Source organism: Mus musculus, chromosome 17 (genome assembly GCF_000001635.26).
Source record: "Mus musculus strain C57BL/6J chromosome 17, GRCm38.p6 C57BL/6J".
Classification (NCBI taxonomy): Eukaryota; Metazoa; Chordata; class Mammalia; order Rodentia; family Muridae; genus Mus; species Mus musculus.
Genome location: NC_000083.6, coordinates 87995457 through 88013499, shown reverse-complemented (window position 1 = coordinate 88013499; position 18043 = coordinate 87995457). Strand labels below are relative to the sequence as shown.

The 18043-nt window shown below is 40.2% G+C and overlaps 1 protein-coding gene across 5 annotated transcripts in view; it reads left to right on the top strand.

Annotated features, from left to right (window-relative positions):
• Positions 1 to 18043, top strand: part of Fbxo11 (F-box protein 11) — a 75187-nt gene that overhangs the window by 52546 nt on the left and 4598 nt on the right. For all 5 annotated transcript variants that reach the window (NM_001379303.1, NM_001081034.3, NM_001348248.1 and 2 more), the window contains exons 5-18: positions 814 to 943; positions 2124 to 2207; positions 2432 to 2564; positions 4190 to 4296; positions 4379 to 4490; positions 4578 to 4684; positions 4769 to 4906; positions 10531 to 10748; positions 12643 to 12728; positions 13873 to 13967; positions 15865 to 15987; positions 16084 to 16169; positions 17157 to 17233; positions 17321 to 17464. In NM_001379303.1, the coding sequence (NP_001366232.1) occupies positions 814 to 943; positions 2124 to 2207; positions 2432 to 2564; positions 4190 to 4296; positions 4379 to 4490; positions 4578 to 4684; positions 4769 to 4906; positions 10531 to 10748; positions 12643 to 12728; positions 13873 to 13967; positions 15865 to 15987; positions 16084 to 16169; positions 17157 to 17233; positions 17321 to 17464 (1640 nt within the window). The remainder of the gene's footprint in view (positions 1 to 813; positions 944 to 2123; positions 2208 to 2431; positions 2565 to 4189; positions 4297 to 4378; positions 4491 to 4577; positions 4685 to 4768; positions 4907 to 10530; positions 10749 to 12642; positions 12729 to 13872; positions 13968 to 15864; positions 15988 to 16083; positions 16170 to 17156; positions 17234 to 17320; positions 17465 to 18043) is intronic.

Sequence of the window (18043 nt, the reverse complement as noted above, 5' to 3'; positions counted from 1 at the left end):
TATTAATATGTAAGTATACCGTAGCTGACTTCAGACACTCCAGAAAAGATTTTTGTTACGGATGGTTGTGAGCCACCATGTGGTTGCTTGGATTTGAACTCATGACCTTTGGGAGATCAGTCAGTGCTCTTACCTACTGAGCCATCTCAACAGCCCCATATTTTTTTAACTTTTAAATTTTGTTTGTTTGTTTGAAGCAGGGTTTTCCTGTGTGTAGCCCAGGCTGTCCTGAAACTTCAGTCTGTAGACCTAGCTGGCCTTGTGTCTGGATCTGCCTGCCTCTGCCTTCCGAGTGCTGAGATTAAAGACATGCCACTACTGCTGCCCACCTTTTTAAAATTAGTAATTTAAAACAATATTTCGTCAGCTGGGAATAGTGCCACACACCTTTACTCCCGGTACTTGGGAGGCACAAGCAGACAGGTGGATCTTTGTTATCTCAAAGCTAACTTGGTCTACAGAATGACTTCCAGGATAGCCTAGACTACATAGTGAGAGCCTGTCTGCAAGGGGGAAAAAAAAAGAAGGTATTTTGTCTGCCTACTGGAACATGTCTGTGGTCCCGGCTACTCAGAAGGGTGAGGCAGGAGGCTCTCTTGAGTCTAGGAGTTTAGAGCCAGCCCAGACGACAGAGAAGACCCTACACCACCAGCACCATCTCAGAAGCCAGTGCATTAATTGCTTTCTATATTATGGTGTTTAATTTGGCTATCCTTATTGAAATTTTGGTCATTCATCTAACTTATATTTAATATTTTATTAATCTAGAGGATATTTTATAAGGATATCTTTAATTCCCTTTTTCCCCCTCAGGAAACGATTATATATGGAAGTATTTGAATATACCCGGCCGATGATGCATCCTGAACCTGGTAAATTCTACCAGATTAATCCAGAAGAATATGAACATCCAAATCCATGGAAAGAAAGTTTTCAACAGTTGGTATGAAATATAGAAAATACAGACTTATAAATTTGTAGATACATTTCTTTAAAAGAATAAATAAAGTCATCCAGAGAGAGATGGCTCAGTGGTTAAGAGCACGCGCTGTTCTTCTAAGGGACCTGAGTTTAGATCCCAGCACCCACACTGGCAGCTCATAGCTTCCTGTAACTCTAGACCAGGGTATCCAGTGTCCTCCCTCTTCTGTCCAGCTGCACTCACATGCACATCCCACACACAACTATACATAATTTAAAGCTTTTAATAAGTGTATCCAAGACTAGAGAGAGTATAAACTGCAGGCACAATGCCACACACCTGCAGTCCAGCATGCAGGATGTAGGCAGGAAGGTCCCAAGCTGAAGACCAGCCTCGGTCACGTTGTAAGACTGTCTTTTTTTTTTTTTTTAATATTTTTATTAGGTATTTTCCTCATTTACATTTCCAATGCTATCCCACAAGTCCCCCATACCCCCCCCCCACTCCCCGTAAGACTGTCTTAAAGGAAATTAAAGGAAAGAAAGATGTAGGAGCCTCAGTAACACAGGTGTTAGGGCCCAGTGGATCTGTTTAAATTTGTACATAAATTAGTAGGTGTTAGTAACTTAAAAATTCCACGTATAGCTTCCTTTTTTTAAAAAACAAGGTCTCACTGTGTAGTTCTGGCTAGCCTACAACTCAAAGACCCACCTGTCTCTATCTCCACTTGTGCTGGGATTGTAGACATACAGCATACCCTTCCTAGTTGAACTTTCTTCTAGTTCATCAGTTTGAGTTCTCAGCTGGGGGTGGTTTTGCTTCTCAAATGTCAGAGCATTTGACAGTCTGGGGATAATTTTCTGTTTGTCAAACAGAAGAGGCCACTTCCCTTTAGTGTTAAGCACAGTATTAAGAGGCCACAGATACCACTGAACCCCTCCACTTGGGGCAGCTCCCATGTCAAAGAATTATGAAGCCTAAACTAATAGGAGTGGTAAAATTGAAAGTCTGCCCCTGTCTTACTATATAGTAATGAACAGATTTCTTCCTTGTACTGTATGACTGGAAATTTCAGTTGGGATAGTTGTGAATTGTTTTATATTTAATAAATGTTACACTTTTGGACATTGATTTAAAATACAGTGTGTCTCTGACAGTAGACAATGTTTTGTTTTGTTTTGTTTTGTTTCTGACATCTTAGTATAAAGGTGCGCATGTAAAGCCAGGATTTGCGGAACATTTCTATAGTAATCCTGCAAGATACAAAGGAAGAGAAAACATGTTGGTATGTTTGGCATATTGGGTTTTGTTGCACTGTTTTCAAATAAAATGTGTCTTTGATGACCTCTCCTTCCTTGTTTCCCTTGTCATTGCTATGTGACATTTGTTCTGTACTTCTGTGAACACGTCTAGCCTTGTCATCTGTATTTTTATGAAACTACATAGTAATTTTGTTCTGTGTCATAGTAACTGTTCCACACTGACATTTCTATTTTTATTTTTTTCTAGTATTATGATACTATTGAAGATGCCCTTGGAGGAGTACAAGAAGCACATTTTGATGGGCTTATCTTTGTTCATTCTGGAATATATACTGATGAATGGATATATATTGAATCTCCAATTACTATGATTGGTGCAGGTATTTTGAAACTCATTATCGTTAGGATTTTAGCACTTTTCATATTAGTTCCTTTACATATTGGGTCTTTTTTTAGTGTTAGTGCATTAAAGTCTGGTTGGAGTTGCTAATGCCTTAACAGGAAAGCATAGCAGCGAAGATGGTTTGAGTGCTTTACGTAAGAGAAATGAAAGCAGAAAAGGTGAGAGCTGTAGATGCATGTGGTTTTTCACGTCACTGGGTTCTCCAATTGCCTTCAGTTACTCATTTAAAGAGAAAGATAGGTATGGTATTTTTGTTTTGAAAACAAGCATGCTGGGTTCTTTGGTTTTGTGTTTTGTGTTGTTGGGGCTCAAACCTAGGACCTTGTGTGGACTTACTACACAAGCATTCTACCACGGAAGGAAGGATCTCCCCAGCACTGAGAGCATTCTACCACGGAAGGGAGGGTCTCCCCAGCACTGAGAGCATTCTACCACGGAAGGGAGGGTCTCCCCAGCACTGAGAGCATTCTACCACGGAAGGGAGGGTCTCCCCAGCACTGAGAGCATTCTACCACGGAAGGGAGGGTCTCCCCAGCACTGATGCTGCTTTCAGTGCAGTGCTGTGCTGTATTGCGTTTGCTTTTTAGATTTATTATTTCATGTGTTCCTGTATGTTTGTATATATGTGCACCATGTGCTTGCCCAATGCCTGCAGAGGTCAGAAGAGGGAGTCAGATCCTCTGGAACTGGAGTTAGAAATGGTTGTGAGCCACCATGTGAGTGCTGGCCCCAGGTCCTCTGTAAGAGCTCTTCATCATCGAGCCAGCTCTTTATCTTTAGCCTCTATTGCTGTGTTTTTAAAGAAATAAATGATAACTTCTAGGTGGTTTCTAACACTAAATACAATGAGATATTTATTAAATATTGATGAGTTATCTTAAGAGTTGACTCAGTCTTTGATTTCTTTTTGAGAATACATTAAATTGACCACTTTAAAGGTAGCTAGCAGTGTTATCTTCTGATGAGCTCTGCATTACTGCTGCTCTGCTGCCCTCCCCATCTCTATCCTAAAGAGGAGAGGGGTTGAGAGTGCACTGTTAGTCCGGCATGTCTAACACTTGTTCAAGCCCTAGGCCCATCATTCCCTAAAAACAAGAGAAAAGGTTGCTTCTTTTAGTTTTAAACTCACAACTTTAAAAGTGAATGTCATATTGAAAATTAATATAAAGATATCACTCCCCATGGGTTGATGTCTTTTGTTGTTTTTTTGTTTTTTATGTATATGAGTGGTCTATTTGCATGTACATCCATGTGTCAGAAGAGGGCATCAGATCTTATTACAGATGGTTGTGAGCCACTGTGTAGCTGCTGGGAATTGAACTCAGGTCCTCTGGAAGAGCAGGAAGCACTCTTATGTACTGAGCTGCCTCCAGTCCAGTGTTCACTACTGCTTTAAACACCCCTCTCAGCTAGACATGGCGATGCGGGCCTGTCACCCCAACACTGGGGGAGAGGAATTGGGAGGATCCTAAGTTTGAGGCCGTCCTGAGCCCTGCCTTTTGCAGGGGGTAGGGATGAGGGTGGGATGGTGGAAATTTTCGCTTTACAAATTCCTCACTGACTGAATAGATAAAGGCGAGTTGTTTAAAACTTCTTCCCCAGCACCTGGCAAGGTTGCAGACAAGGTCATCATTGAGAACACTAGAGATTCGACCTTCGTGTTCATGGAAGGCTCTGAAGATGCTTATGTTGGATACATGACGATAAGAGTGAGAACATTTTCATTTTGAAATACGTTTTGAATTGGGTAATTTAGTAGTTGTTATTTCAAATACAATTTCTACTTTTCAGTTCAACCCTGATGACAAATCTGCTCAGCATCACAACGCACACCACTGCTTAGAGATCACAGTCAACTGCAGCCCTATTATTGACCACTGTATAATCCGCAGCACATGCACAGGTCGGTGCTTGCTCTGTGTCTGTGTAGCGTGGACCCACAAGTGTTATTCCTTAGTAGTAGGCTCTTTAATGAATATTTCTCTTGCAGTTGGTTCTGCAGTGTGTGTCAGTGGCCAGGGGGCGTGTCCCACTATCAAGCATTGTAACATCAGTGACTGTGAAAACGTCGGACTTTATATAACAGATCATGCACAGGTACTTAATTTGGACTTTTGTTTTAACTATTTTTTTCATTAATATATTTGAAACTGCAGTAATGTTTATTTCTCATTTTTGTAGGGAATATATGAAGATAATGAAATTTCTAATAATGCGTTAGCTGGGATTTGGGTTAAAAATCATGGAAATCCAATTATTAGACGGAATCACATTCATCATGGACGTGATGTTGGTGTGTTCACATTTGATCATGGCATGGTAAGATTTATTCTGGTGATAAAACCTTGCTCTGCCAATTAACATTTTATACTTCAGTGTTATTTTGTATCAGATTATCTGAATTGAAGAGTTATTACTATATTTTCTAAGTCATACAATATTCATTCTATGAATTCACATGCCCAAAGCATCATATCCAGTAAAATCATCGAATTGATAATGATCTTTGAAGCCTCACCCAGTAGTTCTCATGGCTGAACGTCAGTAGAAATCTCCTGGAGTCCAGTGGGGAAAGAAAGAGTCTGTGTCTGTGTGTCTGTCTGTGTCTGTGTGTCTGTATTTCTAGTTCCTTATCTGGTACAATAAGAATTTCCAAAAGTGCCGTGTTGTGGAGGAGCACGCCTTTAATCCCAGCACTCGGGAGGCAGAGGCAGGCAGATTTCTGAGTTCGAGGCCAGCCTGGTCTACAGAGTGAGTTCCAGGACAGCCAGGGCTACACAGAGAAACCCTGTCTCGAAAAACCAAAAAAAAAAAAAAAAAAAAAAAAAAAAAAAGAATTTCCAAACATGAGCCCCCACTCCCCCACCCCCCAAAAAATTAAAACAAACAAACATTTTTACTTAGCACTATATATAGTGAGTCTAATACAGCTTATCTGTAGTGTTTACACTTAGCAAATAATAGTCTCACTTGTTGTGGGGGGTTTTTTGTTTGTTGTTTTGTTTTTGTTTTGTCTTGTTTTGTTTTGTTTTGGTAGGGAGCAGTGTTGAGAAGTCAAACCTCTGATCTGGAGAACAGTAGCCAAGTGTTCTATCCAGCCTCTCATTGTTAATTTGGTTTCTGTTTTATTTCTCCTTAAAAAAAAGTATATGGCCATATACCAATACCCTATAACCCCAGCCTTGCTCAGTAGAAGCGGGGAATCCAGAATCAAGGCCAACCTTGGATAAATTAAAACACTGCTTGGGGGGGAAAAAGAACAAAACTACCAAGCCATCCTTTTTAACAGGCAGAAATGATTGAGCATCTAAATTTGACTGTTTATTTTACATAATTTTCTAGACTTGACTTTTAGAGTTCTCCAAGGTCATTATTCCAAAATAGTGTTAATAGTGATAAATATAATGGCACACCTGTAATCCCAACACAGTGGCCAGAGTATCACCACAAGTTTGAGACTAGTCTGGCCATACATACATAGCAAGTTCCAAGCAGGTCAGGCCTGCACAAAAAAGCTCTGTTTTGATATCATTTAGATGTTCTTTTTTGATTTTGTGTCTTGTTCTCCTTGAGGTAATTTCTGTTCCTCACACAGCATTTGAAAACATTCAGACACACACACACACAGACACACACACACACATCTGAGCCATGGGAAAGACCAGTGACACACAGACCTGTCGGGGCCGTGGCTGATGTGCTGTATTCGTTACACTGCCTGAGCGCAGGGGGCCCATGGCAAAGCACAGTACAGATCCCAGGTGCACTACACATGATGAATACCATCTGCTTAGACTTAGAGTGTAGGGCAGAAGCTGTATACATTCGCTCAGCCTGAGAAACCAGTCCACCTAACGATTCGTCTGTGTGGATGAGCAGAAGGGAAACAGAAGGAAGGGTCAGTGCTGACCCCTGCCATGTCAGCACGCAGGAAGAAGAAGCCTTCCAGACTACAAACTCAAGACCAGCCTCCAGGGCTGAGGGACAGCTGGGGACATATTTACTGATAGATGAGAGAGGGAGTCTGGATAATTATTAGAAGCGTATTGAAATAAGATTGTTAAGAAGTTGTTCTTGGGGTTGTTCTCAGGCTGGAGAGATGGCTCAGTTGTTTAGTGTACTCTTCCAGAGGTCTTGAATTCAATTCCCAGCAACCACATGGTAGCTCACAACCATCGGATATAGGATCCCACCCCTGTTCTGGTGTGTCTGAAGACAGCTGCAGCGTGCTCACATATATAAGACAAAATCGTCTCCAGCATCCTCCCCGCTTGTCCTTCTGGAAGACATGTCCTTCACTCAGGATTACCTATCTTGTTTGTTTGTTTGTTTGTTTTGTTTTTTGTTTTTCGAGACAGGGTTTCTCTGTGTAGGTGGGGTTTTTTTTGTTTTTGTTTTAACTTTGGTTTAAAAGAAAATAGGAAAAATAAAATAAATTTAAACTTTTGCTACAACTTCAGAGTTTGTTATTGTTAGTTGTGTCTTTGAGCACCTTTTTTTTTTTTAAGGTTTATTTATTTATTATATATAAGTACACTGTCTTCAGACACAGCGGAAGAGGGCATCAGATCTCATTACAGAGGGGTGTGAGCCACCATGTGGTTGCTGGGATTTGAACTCAGGACCTCTGAAAGAACAGTCAGTGCTCTTAACCACTGAGCCATCTCTCCAGCCCAAGCACCTTATTTTTTAAAAAATAAGGAAATAAGTATACTTTTCAAGCAGCTTCACCCCACCACTCATGGCCTTTTGGAGATTGTTTTTGAGCTGAGGTCTCACTGTGTCGCTCTGACTGGGTTGGAAATCACAGTGCAGACCAGGCTGGCTTTGAACTCAGATCTGCCTGCTTCTACCTCCTGAGCGCTGGGTTTAAAGTTGTACACTGGCATGCCTAGCCTTTTTTAATTCTTAGTGTGTTTAAGTGTTTTGCCTGCATGTGTGCCTGCATGTGTACATGCGTGCACACACACACACACACACACACACACACACACACACACACACACAATACCCACATAAGCCATAAGAGGGCATCATCCTCTGGAGCAGGAGTTACAGATGGTTATGAACCATGTGCGTGCTGAGAATTGAATCTTGTCCTCTGCAGGAATAGCTGCTGCTCTTAATGGATGAGTTGTCTCTCCAGCCCTACGATCTTACAGTTCCAGGGCCAGCCAGGGCTACATAAAAATGTCTCCAAATTCTCCTTTGATAAGTGATACATACTGTCCTGTCCTGTTTGCCCATTTGTACTGTTTGTATTAGCCTGTTTTATGTTGCTGGTAACAGAGTTATCACAGGTTGGTGTAGAGGAAACTCATGGTTCTGGTATAGGATGAAGTTGCTGCATTTGATAACAGCCGTCTTGTGATCAGAAACCAAAATGACCTAGAGCATAATGTGGGGCAAAAAAAGAGTATGAATGTTTTTACCCTGGTCTCTTCACTTTCTTCTTAGCAAACAGCCTGCATTCAATTATAGAATCTCCACTTGCTGGTCCTATCTAGTCCTAGTCACTTTCCAGAGACCATGCCTCTAAACAGGGCTGCTTAAGGTTCCAAGTATTTAAGGGTTTGGCTTGGGGAAGAGGTGTGTTCTGATATTTTTTGGGTTGGATTGGTTTCGGTGCACACATGAGAGAAGCCTCTACCTATAAAGTTACCAGCAGCTCATGTCCCCCAAGTCTTTGTTTTCCCCCTTCATTTTCATATAGTGTGTGTGTGTGTGTGTGTGTGTGTGTGTGTGTGTGTGTGTGTGTGTGTGTGTGTGTATGTAGTGTTCATGGTGCTCAGAGGAGAGGGTGTTAGATCTGTTGACAGTTGTGAGCACTTTGTTGGTTCTGGGAATGGAATCTGGGTCCTCTGAGCTGCTGAGGCTTCTCCCAGCACTGCCCTAAGTGTTGATAGCTGCCAGTGGGAGGTTCAGAACAACAAGCCAGTCATCTTTCTAACTTCAATAGGAGATCCTCCACTTGGCTTAGTAGCATTTGTTATTTGAGAACTCTACTCTGAGGACATTCTGTGGTAACATTAATTTTAGGATTCTCTTTATTCACAGTATACAAGACAGGCAGATTTCTGAGTTCCAGGACAGCCTGGTCTACAAAGTGAGTTCCAGGACAGCCAGGGCTTTACAGAGAAGCCCTGTCTCGAAAAACAAAAAAACAAACAAACAAACAAACAAAAGCCAAAACAAAAAACAAACAGAGTATACAAGATTTGGTAGATGTTTTATAAATTAGTTTATAATTGGGTTATGGACACTGATTTAATGAAAATAGCCATTTTCTTTTTTTCTCCCTCCAATTTATTTAATTTTATTTATTTACTTAAAGTCGAGGTTCTACTATGTAGCATAGGCTGGCTTTGAACTTAAGATCCCTTCCTGTCTGAGGTCTGGAATATAAACATTCACCACCATATCTGGGCTCTTATTTTAATTTGCAGAGGTTTGTTTCATGGTGAGTCTCTTGCACTTCCTACGTTGTGGTAATTAATAAAGATGACTCCATAAAATTATAAGAGCTTTTATAGTTTTATATTATAAAGCAATATACAATAAATATAAATTCACATTACAGTTTGGCTTTACTGAACCATTTTACATTTATATTGGAGTAATATCTTAACAAATAGATGTTCTTTATGCTATATTTTTAAAGCAAAATGTGGCTAGTTTCTTGGGTTTAGAATGAATGAACCTTGATTTCTTCCTTCCTTCCTTCCTTCCTTCCTTCCTTCCTTCCTTCCTTCCTTCCTCTCTCTCTCTCTCTCTCTCTCTCTCTCTCTCTGCCTGCCTGCCTGCCTGCCTGCCTGCCTGCCTGCCTGCCTGCCTGCCTGCCTGCCTTTCTTTCTTGCCTTGAACTCTCCAGACCCCTGCCTCTACCTCTCCTTCCAGGTGCTAGTTATCATCATAGGCCACCATACTTAGCAGTTGTTTGTAGGGTCAATGTTTTATTCATTAATGCTGGTTTTGGAACTAAGCCTCTGTAGTGCCAGCTGGAACTGCTGGGATGATGTAGTCCTCCTCCATCAGCCTGCAGAGCATCTAGACTACTGTGTGTTGCCTATTCGTAGGTCATCTTCTACAAGTTGATTTATTGGAACTATTTTTATTTTTCTGTTTTTTTCTCTTGAGGATCAAACAGAGTAGGCATTTTATTTTTCCCACCCTCCATCCTATCTGTTGTAATTGGTTGTGTAAGTGTTTTGTTTGTTTGTTTGCATACATGTATGTAACAAATGCATGCTTGGTGCCCACAGAGGCCAGAACACATTATTGGCTCTCCTGGAACTTGAGTTAAAGACATGATTGTGAGCCGCTGAGTAGGTGCTGGGGACCAAGCCCATTCTCTGCAAGAACAGCAAGCGCTCTTATTGGTATTTATAAAGACAATCAACATGTATTTTTTAATGACTTCAGCCCTTTGGTAAAGGATAATACATTTTACATGCATAATTATATTTATTGAATACAACTTTACATGTTTTTCTTTCCTACCTTTGAATGTGTTTATAGGAACTAGAAAATTTGCTGGGCAGTGGTGGCACATGTTTTTAATCCCAGCAGAGGCAAGCTGATCTCTTGAGTTCCAGGCCAGCCTGGTCTGCAGAGTGAGATCTAGAACAACCTAGGCTACACAAAGAAACCCGGTCTCAAAAAAAAAAAAAGATTTGTATTGTATTATCATTTGAACTTTAATGTCAGTTTTTCATTTTTTGTTTTTGTTTTTTGGTTTTTTTTTGGTTTTTCGAGACAGGGTTTCTCTGTATAGCCCTGGCTGTCCTGGAACTCACTTGTAGACCAGGCTGGCCTTGAACTCAGAAATTCACCTGCCTCTGCCTCCCAAGTGCTGGGATTAAAGGTGTGCACCACCACGCCCGGCTCATTTTTTGTTTCTATTTAGAAAGTAGCCTTTACATACAGATCTTAACTTTTTTCAGGGCTACTTTGAAAGTTGCAACATACACAGAAACAGGATAGCAGGCTTTGAGGTAAAAGCCTATGCCAATCCCACAGTGGTTCGATGTGAGATTCACCACGGGCAGACTGGAGGAATATACGTCCACGAGAAAGGAAGAGGACAGTTCATAGAGAACAAGATCTATGCAAACAATTTCGCAGGCGTGTGGATTACCTCAAATAGTGACCCAACAATAAGGTATTTGCATAATTATAGGGGCAGGGTGGTGGTGGTGGTGGTGGTGGTTTTTTACTTCCAAGAAAAGTAAAGATACTGAACATTAGCTCTTAAAGTATCTCTGTGTGTGAGGCTGGAGAGATGGCGGGTAAGAGCACTAGCTGCCCTTTCAGAGGACCCAGGTTTGATTCCCAGCACCCACATGGCAGCTCACACTGTCTATAACTCTACCACCAGGGCATTCAACACCTTCACACAGACATAAAAGCAAGCAAAACACACATAAAGTTTTAAAAAATAATAATAATAAAGCAATTGCACAACACACACACACATATATATATACACTATCTGACTGCAGTACACACACACATACATATATATATATATATACACTAACCATCTGACTGCAGTACACACACATACATATATATATATATATATATATATATATAAATATATATATATATATACTAACCATCTGACTGCAGTACACACACACACATATACTAACCATCTGACTGTAGTATACACACACACACACATACTAACCATCTGACTGCAGTATACACACACACACACACACACACATATATATATATACTAATCATCTGACTGCAGCACACACACACACACACACACACATATATACCACACATATACACACACACACATATATATACTAACCATCTGACTGTAGTATACACACACACATATATACTAACCATCTGACTGCAGTGTATACACACACACACACACACACACACACACACACACACATATATATATACACTATCTGACTGCAGTACACACACACATATATACTAACCATCTGACTGCAGTACACACACACACATATATATATACTAACCATCTGACTGCAGCACACACACATATATACCACACATATACACACACACACATATATACTAACCATCTGACTGCAGTAAAATGGGTTGTTCTGAATGCATCCACTTGAGTATAATTATTTACGTTTTTATGTTCTATTCTTTTATGAGCAGTTGAAAATGCTTTGTTGCTCATTGTTTTGTTTTAATGAGGTACCTGGTTGGCCTTGAACTCAAGAGTTCCACCTACCTGTGCATCCTGAGTGCTGGGACTAAAGGCAGACAGTACCATGCTCAGCTGGTTTAGTTTTAACTGTTATTTATTAGCTTTATGAAAATGTATTTCAAACTTTCATTATATGTTTCTAAGCCAACTAAAGAACTTGTTTTAAGTGTTTGAAGGTAATGTTTGAAATACTCTTTTGGAGCTGGACATGATAGCAGTTACCTGCATTCCTGTCACTTGGGACTCAGAAGGTGGAGAAACCCCACAAGTCTGAGGCCAGCCTGGTCTGTATAGTGAGCCTCTTACACTAAAACCAAATTAAAACAGCAAAAAGAATATGATTTAGGATCTGAAGACGTAGCTCAGAGCTTGCCCAGTAATAGCCAAAAGTAGACATAGATAAATGCTTTTTCATTTTAGATAACAGGTGTTTTTGGTTTTTTTTTTTTTTCTTTTTTTCAAAGCCCTTAGTACTAGAAGGAACTAAAAGAGAATTTAGAAATATCTAATCAGGCAATCATATTTTGCAAATTAAGATACTTTTAGCCAGGCGTGGTGGTGCATGCCTTTAATCCCAGCACTTGGGAGGCAGAGGCAGGCGGATTTCTGAGTTAGAGGCCAGCCTGGTCTACAAAGTGAGTGAGTTCCAGGACAGCCAGAGCTATACAAAGAAACACTGTCTCAAAAAAACCAAAAAAAAAAAAAAAAAAAAAAAAAGAAGAAGAAGAAGAAAAGAAAAGAAACTTTTAAGCCCAAAGCTAAATGATTTTCACATTACCACAGATTGTAAAATAAGTTTTATTAAGTATATGATTATCTTAAAAATCATTTCACATTATAGGGGGAATTCTATATTTAATGGAAATCAAGGAGGAGTTTACATCTTTGGTGACGGACGAGGCCTTATAGAAGGAAATGACATTTATGGTAAGCATATGATTTTGTTGTGTAAAACTTACACATTAGCCTGTTTTTTTTCCTCTGTGTGTGTGTGTGTGTGTGTGTGCGCGCGCGCGCGCACATGCCTGCATATAAATGGGACACATAGATTACTGAATGAGGAGACAAGTGGGGCAGGCTCAGTGCTTTGTGCCTCCCCCCCCCCCCCCCCCACGTTGATGAACTTGAGGGCCTGCTTATGCTTGGAGACCTTGAGCAGTTCTATAGAACACTGGGGCGTGAAATCACCTACCTCTTGGGTCATATGTCACATAATCGTGGCATGTTTGTTCACGCACTGTCACTTTGTGGCCTACACACAGCCCCAGGATAGTGCAGATCTGTGGCTCTTGCTTTTTGGGGGACAGAGGGAGCACAAGAGTAAGACCAGCCTGATTTCTTGATGTTAACAGTAGACTGTTTTGAAACTATCTAAGTGAGAGAAGTGATCTAGTTCTTTTAAAGTCTCAATAAAGGAGTAGAAGATGGCTTAGTGGTTGAGAGGCCCAGGTTCAAGTCCCAGCACCCACAATCATCTGTAACTCCCATTCCAGAGTGTCCATGAGTTCATGATCCACACATATTCATGAGAACATAATACACAAAACAGTTATAAAACTTAAGAATACAAAGTGTCAAAGATTATTCTCAATGCTATGTGTACAAGGTACTATCCCAAATACCTCAGGAAAATGCAAATGAGACCCTAAACCTAAGGACTGTGTTTGATTTTCTTGCATTCACTAAATATTTAATAAGGTTGAAATTCAATCTACTTTGAGCTCAGTAGATAAGCTTTAATTCAGCAAACTGATGTGCCAGACACATGGTATTCACATCAATTCTATGAGATAGACACTAATATCTCTAGTTGTTAATCAGAAAACAAGCATGAAGTGCTAAAACACTGCCTCTAAGTCATCAGGAACTTAGAATATTTGACAGCCTGGCTTTATCTCTACTAATAGTCTGCCCACAACATTTCTACATCTACTTATACTCTAGTCCTCTTAACTTTGTCTCATAATGCTCACTAAAATTCTAATACATGAATTGTTACTATTGCCTGATGTAAAAATTACTCCACACTACTAGGTTCTAAACACTGACTGTAAACGATATTTTTAAACAGGTAATGCGTTAGCAGGAATTCAGATCAGGACAAACAGTTGTCCTATTGTTCGACATAACAAAATTCATGATGGACAGCATGGTGGGATTTATGTGGTAAGTGAATGAATGCAGTTACTTAAGCTCGTGCATGAAAATCAAGGCCCACAGCTGGGGATGTGCCTGATCCCTAGAGAGTGCTGACCTGGGGCAGGTCCAGTCCCACCACCTCTGAAGCCAGGCCTCGTGCTCTACACCTATGACCCCAGGAGTGGGAAGAGGCAGGAGGACCAGAAGTTCCAAGTGTCAGTGTAGGCTGTACAAGCAGATTCAAGGTTACCCAGAACAACATGAGATCCTTCAAGAAATGGGAGAGAGGGAAGGAAAAACTATAAAAGGTGACTTACTGAGAAATGTATCTGCATGATCTTGGAGACATCTTTCTAAGTACCTCTGTTTCTCTTAATTCTCATGTTCAGGCCTTTTAGTAAATTAAAGTATCTGTCAGACTCCTGAGTCTTGTTTCATTAGAAAAAAGGTAGGGTAGTAGATATGAAGACCATAATCCCAGCATGGCCTGGGGCTCTGTGGTGGCTTCATGGGCACGCTTGCCATACAGGCATGATAACTCGAGAACCCACTTAAAAAAAAGAGAGAAGTAGTGGCTGTGGATGTACTAAGAAGGGTCTCTGCAAGGAGCAGGGGATAAATTACCACAGTGAGAAAAACAGACTTGAGTACAGCCTGGCTAAATAGTGAGCTTGACTTGAGAAAACAGAAAAACACATGGCATGGTTATATTATAAACTTCTGGATTGTGAATTTGTATCTTTAGTATGTAGACTAAATACTAGTCTTAGTCTTCCCTTTAATACATAAATGATTTCTAGTTCTGATATGTACGTAGCTGGGTACTTTGAGGCATAAGTGATAGAACCTCTTTAAATGTGTGTGTTTGTGAGTAGAGGAGGTCAGAAAACTTGAGGGAATCCGTTTTTTTTTCCTTCTACCATGTTGGTCTCAGGCATCACAGTCAAGTCCTGAAGCTCAGAACCAAGCCCGCAGCACCCTTAAAGGAGGACTTACAGGACGTGGTATCTGCTTTGTAGTCAGTGTGACTACTTTGTGAATCTGAAATCCTATAAAAGCAGTGTATAAACTACAACCACCACTGCCGCCCCCAAAAGAGAGAACCTTAAAATGAAACAGCAACCTTGATCTTAAATTTTTTTTCTGAAGGTGGTAAAAAATTCTGATATCATCGAGACCTTATTATTTTGGAGTAAGTTTCACAGCCAAAGTTTTAATAACTTTGCTAAATGAAACATTTTTGGTATGTTTACACATTTAAGTGTTAATTAGCTTTAAAAAAAAGTGCTTCTCCTCTTGGTGTGATGTGTTTAAAGTACAAAACTATACAATGGGTATTTTTAAAACTTTGGAACACTAAACTCAGGTAGAAGCTAACTTTAAAAAAATGTTATGACAGTCAGTGTATTACCCCAAGTCAGGAAGAGGCAAGAGGATCAGAAGCTGGAGGCCAGCCTGTCTAAAGACATGAAAGATCTAAGGAAACTAAACGTCAGCATTGGCCTGGGTGTGTCAGCGCACACCTTTGGTCCAGCTCTGAGATCAGCCTGCTGTACTTAACTTGTTCTAACCTGTGCAGACTACACTGCGAGGCCCTGTCTCAATGGCAGAAGGACAGTTTGGGGCCCAGTGAAATGGTGCAGCCAGTAAAGGCGCTTGCTGCATAAGCCTGGCAACCTTAGTAGAGAGCAGAGAAAGGTCTGCACATGTTATATGCTTGATAGTTGAGCATATTCCTAGTTCACAAGTCCTAGGTTCAGATACCAATCCTAGAAAAAAAGAAAGCTGTCATCATTTCCTTACCTAGCTAAGGAAAAAAACCTAAACAGTACAACTGTTGCCAGAACTGTTTGAGTGAGGAATACACTTAAAAGACTGTTTGCTGTGACAACATGTACAGTAACCAGTTTAACTTGTATTACAGCATGAAAAGGGGCAAGGAGTAATAGAAGAGAATGAAGTTTACAGCAACACTCTGGCTGGCGTCTGGGTGACAACTGGCAGCACACCAGTTCTAAGAAGAAACCGGATACACAGTGGCAAGCAGGCAAGAGTGCTTACTTGCTCTTCTTTGGATCAATAATGCTTCATTTTAAAAAAAAGTATGACATGAAAGAGTTGTTCTTTTTCCCCTCAAATTTAGGTTGGTGTTTATTTCTATGACAATGGACATGGTGTTCTAGAAGATAACGACATCTACAATCACATGTATTCAGGGGTTCAGATAAGGTAAATGCTTTCTTACCTGGCTTTCTTTTGGGAAGGGACTTAAAGGAATATGTAGACTATAAAAATTGTGTATTTAGTAGGCAGTCAACCTGTTGTGTGTATTCATTTCTCGTTGCATGTGTAGCTTTTCTTATTTAAGCGTTAACGATATATGCCAGAACTCATTTCACTCTTGTGCAATCCAGAGTGTTTCAGCTGCTACCTACCCTTACCCTGTTCCTGGCATGGCATTGGCATTCCATAAAACACGGAAACTTCGGTTTTATGCTATAGTTACTAAACAAACCAGGCTGGCTGGGAACTCAGGAGATCTGACTTAGACTCTGCTTCCACAGTTGTAATGCTGCGACTCAATATGTGCACTAGCATGAAGGACCGTGTCTATCTCCTCTTTAATAATTCAGGCAATTCTAAGTTTTGGGGGAGAGAGGTGTTTGACTTTTGTTCTTTGAGCCAGGATCTCTATTTAGACTACGTTGGTTTCAAATCCAGAGATCTGCATCCCAGATTTTGGAATTAAAGGCATGTACCTTTAAGGCACTCATCACACCTGGTCCAGGAATCCTAAGAGTCTTAATGATTATAAATTCAACGTTTAACTTCCTATATGAGAAGAGATGTAAAGTTGTTTACCTTAGTTATGGAGGCTCAATAGCCATAATCTATAGTAAAATGTGGTTCTATCGGAAAAACAGGATTAATCAAACTTTTAAGTATTAGCTAATTTATAAAGACTTTTTATCTTGTGTATGCATGTGGGCAGGTATGTGTACAAAGGTACAGATGTCAAGTTCACACAACAGCTTTCAACTCAGTTCTCCTTCCACCATGTGAGTGGTTGAGGCCATCAGCCATGTTGTCAAGTGCTGAGACATCTCACTGGCCATAGGTTCTTGCCATGATGAGTGCGGCTTTGTTGTTGTAAAAGATGATCTACATACGGGAATGACTGAAATGGTATTGATTTTTTTTTTTCCTCACCCACAGAACTGGAAGCAACCCCAAAATTAGACGCAACAAAATTTGGGGAGGACAGAATGGTGGAATTCTAGTTTATAATTCTGGTATGTTAAACCCATCATTTTTTTTCTACATTAATAAACTTTAGGAATATGCCTTCTAAATAATGTACCTAAATTTTACATTTATAGGTCTAGGCTGTATAGAAGACAATGAAATATTTGACAACGCGATGGCTGGAGTCTGGATTAAAACAGATAGTAATCCTACGCTAAGAAGAAATAAAATCCATGATGGAAGAGATGGTGGCATCTGTATATTTAATGGGGGTCGAGGTATTGTTAATTTTGCATTAGTGAAAAACCCAGTTTTGTGTTGTTCTGCATCTTTAATAATGTTCAGTGAGATCACCAGCTAAAACTTAGAAATGAATGAAACTTTCTTCATATCGCATCCTTAGGTGGTTTAGGAAATTAGTACCTAGAATTAGACAAATGAATATTTATAGTGTTTCCATCTTTTTCTTTTCCACCTTAAATCTGCCGATTGTCAGTAAAGCATTTTGAAGGTAGAGTTGTAACTCTGGTCCTTTTACTAATTAACATTAAAGTCAAGTTACAGAAGATGTGACAAATTCATGAGTGTGTAAACACATGCAACTCTGTAGCAAATAAGTGTTGATTCTGTAACTGTTAGAGAACTAAATATAGCCAACTTGATCCTGGTCCATAAAGCCAACTCAATCTCTTTCATAGATTGGGAGGCAGTGCTTAGACCAAAGCACCGCTGCTCCAGCAGCCTAAGACTCTGTATTGTCACACATCAATACTTGAAGTATTTACTGCATCAGAACAGTGGTGATCCCATTAGTGATGGAAACTCAAGGAGGTTAGATTTTTAATAACCCAATAGCT